We start from the raw sequence: 5,001 nt of genomic DNA on the forward strand, positions 1-5,001 counted from the left end.
TGAGCAGCCAGCACGGGGCCAGCGCATCCCGCTGCACAATCTCTGTCTTTGTCTCTCTCTCTCTCTCTTTCATCGCTTGTCGGCTTGACTTCAAGATCTACAAACCCATTTCTCATTTGATTGATTACATGCAAGCTCTTCCCACCATCCAAACCCATTTCTCATTTGATTACATGCAAGCTCTCATTTGATTACATCTCCCTCCTTGCTGCTCCATAGCTTGTAGACTTATCCATGCAGTCCATCAGAAATGTGGCCCTTGCCGCGACCGTTGGAAACATGCTTCAAGGATGGGATGGCGCAGCGATTGCAGGTATATAACCTCAGCATCCGTGAGATAACACATCTCCATACGCTTGTGATTCATCTCGCGCATCCGCCGCCCGCTTAACTTGCAGCTTCATTTTACGTTTGATCCAGGAGCTCTTCTTTACCTCAAGCCAGAATTCGATCTGGAGAATAAGCCTACCATTGAAGGATTCATCGTTGCTAGCACTCTCATTGGAGCGGTTCTCAGCACAGCTTGCGCAGGGCCTGCTGCGGATTGGTTGGGACGACGAGCCGTTTTGAATATTTCAGGCGTCATCTTCTCAGCTGGGGCTTGTGTGATGGCCTGGTCTCCAAATGTCTACGTCCTCATTGTTGGCCGCCTGCTTATCGGCTCAGCAATCGGACTGGTTTCCACCATTTCTCCCGTCTTCATTTCTGAATCGTCGCCCACAGAAATTCGAGGGCAGCTTGCTACGTTTCCCCAGCTGGCTGGCTCTGGAGGGATGTTCCTGTCCTATTGTCTTGCCTTCGGACTATCGCTGATGGTCAATCCGAACTGGAGATTTATGCTGGGAATCGTATTATTGCCCTCCCTCCTGTATGTTATTCTTTGTATATATTACTTACCCGAGTCTCCGAGATGGCTCGTGACGAAAGGTAGGATGCTAGAGGCCAAGCAAGTTCTCCGAAGGCTCCGGAACAAAGAAGACGTTGGAGGTTGCAGTCCTCTCCTCTCTCTCTCTCTCTCTCTCTCTCTCTCTCTCGGACTATCTATTCATAATATCGATTGCTTTGTTGTACAGCTGAACTTGCTCTTCTCGTTGAGGGTTTACGTTGTGGCGATGAGACAGTGGAAGAATACATCCTTTTGCCTGCTGACATCGCTATTACGGAAGAAGAAATCGCACCAGAAGAGGGGCGGATCAATATCTTTGGCCCTGATGATGGTTTGACTTGGATTGCAACGTCCATCACTGATGATTGGGGCGCACGTGGAACCATTTCAAGGAAAGGAAGCATATTGGATCAGCCACACAGTTTTCCGCTACCAGACCCTGTCGTCACCTTCATGGAAAGCTTGCAAAACAACCCACTAGATTATCTTGCAGAAAATATCAAAGTGGAAAGCGAAAGGGAAGAACCTGACGAAGAAAGTGCTCTCGTGTCACCGAAGAACAGTGGTTTCACATACGACAACATCGCCCTGGAAAAGCATGAAGGGAATCTGACTGCTCCCTTGCTTTCTTTGAGCAACGGCGATAAGTTGGAGAAGCTTGACACCATGTTGAATGGCGGTCATGGTTCACGAGCTAGCCTACAGTCATTTGCTAGTTTGGAACCGTGCGACAATATGCCGTATGGGAGTTTTACTCATGGAAGCATTGCTGAGTCATTTGGGAGTTCTTCGATCGGAGGAGGATGGCAACTTGCCTGGCAGTGGACGCCTCAGAAAGGCGAAATGGAACAGGAAGTGGAAAGTTTCAAAAGAGTTTTTCTGCATCAGGATGGCATCGGTGTTTCGCGTGCAGGTTCGATTCAGTCTTTGCCAAGAGTGTTTAGTGCAAGCGAGCCAGGTCTCTTGCTCGAGGCATCTGCACTAGTGGGAAATCCGGCCCAATCAAACAAAGATTTGCTAGCAGAACTCAACAACATTGGACCAGCCATGGTGCATCCTGCAAACACGGCTCTCGGAGGCCCTGCTTGGTCAGAGATGTTAGAGCCAGGGGTGAAGCAAGCTCTAGTTGTCGGGTGCGGCCTACAAATTTTGCAGCAGGTAATGTACTTGAGTTCATATCCACCATTAGTTGTTTCTAATTCAAAGCCTTACGATCTTCAGGCCGGCAGATTTGTCAAAGCAAATGTCGCGATCTTAACACTGTAATGTTGGTTGCTTGCCAGTTTAGTGGCATCAATGCAGTTTTATACTACACTCCGCAGATTGTTCAAGCGTCTGGTGCGGAGGTGCTGTTGGAGAACGCAGGCATTGATAGCGATTCGTCTTCCATACTAGCCAGCGCGGCCACGTGCTTGTTGATGCTCCCTTGCATACTGCTCGCAGTGAGATTGATGGATCGTTCTGGGCGTAGGTACGTATTATTCGATTGTCATATGATTCTTATCTTCCTCGACAAACTTATCACCGAAGAGAAATGACACAATCTACAATTGTGTAATCTGCAGGCGGCTTCTACTCATCACTTTGCCAATCCTAGCTGTTTTGCTTGTCTCAGAAATATTGACGACCGGCTTGCTCTCAGAAGGGGTGATCCAGGCAATCCTATCGTTTGCAAGCCTTGCGGCCTTCATTTGTTGCTTTGTGATGGGGTTTGGGCCTATCCCTAACATCCTCTGCTCAGAGATATTCCCAACTCGAGCTCGAGGCCTGTGCATCGGCCTGTGTTCAGCAACGATGTGGGTCTGCAACGTGATAGTAACCTATTCGTTTCCAGCGATGGTGTCTGCATTTGGATTGAAAGGTGTGTTTGCGTTCTTCGCGCTGATAAGTTTAGTATCGTGGGGATTTGTATATCTGAAGGTGCCAGAAACAAAAGGAATTCCACTTGAGATCATCTCAGAGTTCTTCGCCGTTTCCGCCAAGTCGACGAGATAGCATATTAAAGAAGCAGATCAGTAACAAAGGTCTCATACCAATTGTGGAGTAACAAAGGTCTCATACCAACTCTGGTGTAGGGGCTTGGGTGTTTGCCCACGTTCCATTCCCTAAGAAAGACTCCTGCTCCCTAAGAGTGTAGGCCACCGGCGGTTGTGCCCTTGGTAGATGGCCGTGAGTGAGTGCATGTGTACGTGTCAGCGGGAGTCCAAGGAAAAAAAAAAGCTCTCATACCAATAATATTATCGAATACCATTTCGTTTTTATCTCATTTCCATCAAATAAGCTATCCACGATTTAGCTATGCTTAACATTCTAACTTGATAGGAGCTTGATAAGCTTAAGAAACCACTCATTTTTTTAGAAGCTCTACTTACAATTCATGACAAGTATATTGTCCTTATCTTTGTGTGTCATGAGAACTTTTAGTCCCAAGTGAGACCATAAAGCCTACTATGAAAAATGAGAACCTAACTCTTAACAATGAGTCTCTTCTTAAAAAGAGCATACAAGCTTTGGTAGTACTTCACAATCTAGTTTGGAGAGAGAGAGAGAGAGAGAGAGAGAGAGAGAGCTTTAAAAATTAGTGATGAAACTCTAGCCTTCCAAATAGCATTGATGAGTGTAAATAAACACAAGAAGGGAGTAGGGATGCTTGAGGGCACTTCCTCTATGGTTAGAGAGATTTCTTTTACCCCTTTCAAAAACTAAATGGGAAGCTAAATTCTTAACTAATAACTCATGAATACAATTAGTATTTAATATTGTGTGAACAACTTCAAGTTGATTCTTGTTGAAATAAATCAAGAAGAAGAAACTCTGACACCATGATTTCATTCTTCTTATCATAGTATTGTAGTGTAAGAAGTTTTAAGAATACACCAAGATAATATTTAGTGAAACAAAGATTAATATACCAAATCTTCCAAAAAACTCCAAGGTATAATATTGAATTTCTTATTGATTCGTTTGCGACCTAGATAACTCTACACCATTTTACACCGAAAATAATAAAATTAACCTCTAATTAGATATCTTGTATGGTCCCTTAATAATATAACTGAGAGCATAACAATCCTATATATGAAGTTTAAGTATACTTAATACCCATTAAAAGCCTTGAAAATCGTAGCATAGGCTAATACTTGTAACTCGATATTGGAAAAAGTTTTGGATAAGGACATACTCTTCCATAGTTGTGTCCTTGAAAGATTTGCCCAATGACCTACACTTCCATAACTATATATTTCCCCTCTTATTTTTTACATTGGTTGCATTCCACTTGAAAGTGTTAACCGTATGAACACAATGCACTATTTTTCTTATATTATAATAAAAAAGCATGCATTCAAACTATGAGCATGCACATTATAGTGATCATGGCCATGGTTCATATGCAAACTATGACAAGTATGAGCCAAGTTAACTCCAAATTAATAAGTAAGAAGCTTACATGCAAATCACATCCCCTTGCAATCTCCCACTCACACTCTCTAGTTCTCCCTATTGTCATGGACTTAATGATCTATAGGCATCTCCATATCTTTAAAACTCCATTAATTTCAAAGAGAAGCTTGGACCACATACCACCATCTTAGATCAGAACAATCTAGATGAAAGACCACCTGTGTTTAAGATGAAAGTGCCATCAATTATATTAATTCATGCTTAAGTATGAACATGTTAATTCTATTTAAAAATGAAGCCATTAGCTTTATTTATTAATAGCGAGTATTTTTATATGTGTGCACAGTACCTGTTCACATTGTTGCGGTAGTACTAGTGTGTCCTTCCTACTTTGCCAAAACTTTGTGGAGTCAATAGTTACAAAGCCACTTGCATGGCGTTTGATTGTTGCATTAGGGCCTCTTTCCACCACGTCCTTAAACCACTTTACATCCAAAACATACACAAAGAAGCGTCGAAAGTCAAGCATAATAATATCTTGGATTATGCCACAATAATCATCCATGGTTCCATTGGCTCCCTCAAAGCTAGCAATGACGCCGCAATCTTGTGTGTTTCTCTTATCATCAATCCGTTGTGTTCGAAAATGCTTGCCCTCACACCATATAGCATTGAACATAGTGCACTACACCAAGAAAAAATCAATTAAATAG

At 43.0% G+C, this 5,001-nt stretch overlaps 1 protein-coding gene across 1 annotated transcript; it reads left to right on the forward strand.

Annotated features, from left to right (window-relative positions):
- The first annotated feature begins 234 nt into the window (after positions 1 to 234).
- LOC147881165 (monosaccharide-sensing protein 2-like) lies at positions 235 to 2,945 on the forward strand. The gene is made up of 5 exons (XM_087402340.1): positions 235 to 313; positions 421 to 987; positions 1,074 to 2,044; positions 2,170 to 2,357; positions 2,452 to 2,945. Exons 1-5 carry the CDS (start codon positions 235 to 237, stop codon positions 2,879 to 2,881), a joined length of 2,235 nt encoding a protein of 744 aa, XP_087258466.1. The 3' UTR covers positions 2,882 to 2,945.
- Positions 2,946 to 5,001: the final 2,056 nt, after the last annotated feature.

Source organism: Dipteris shenzhenensis, chromosome 31 (assembly GCF_047967505.1).
Source record: "Dipteris shenzhenensis isolate YYH24624 ecotype China chromosome 31, Dip_SZ_1.0, whole genome shotgun sequence".
In the NCBI taxonomy this organism is placed as follows: Eukaryota; Viridiplantae; Streptophyta; class Polypodiopsida; order Gleicheniales; family Dipteridaceae; genus Dipteris; species Dipteris shenzhenensis.

Excerpts from the sequence above, each read along its gene's own strand:
- LOC147881165 (XM_087402340.1), top strand. The coding sequence starts at position 235 with ATGCAGTCCATCAGAAATGTGGCCCTTGCCGCGACCGTTGGAAACATG. Across the intron at positions 2,045-2,169 it reads GCCTACAAATTTTGCAGCAG|TTTAGTGGCATCAATGCAGT; the intron begins GTAATGTACTTG and ends GTTGCTTGCCAG. Across the intron at positions 2,358-2,451 it reads ATGGATCGTTCTGGGCGTAG|GCGGCTTCTACTCATCACTT; the intron begins GTACGTATTATT and ends TGTAATCTGCAG.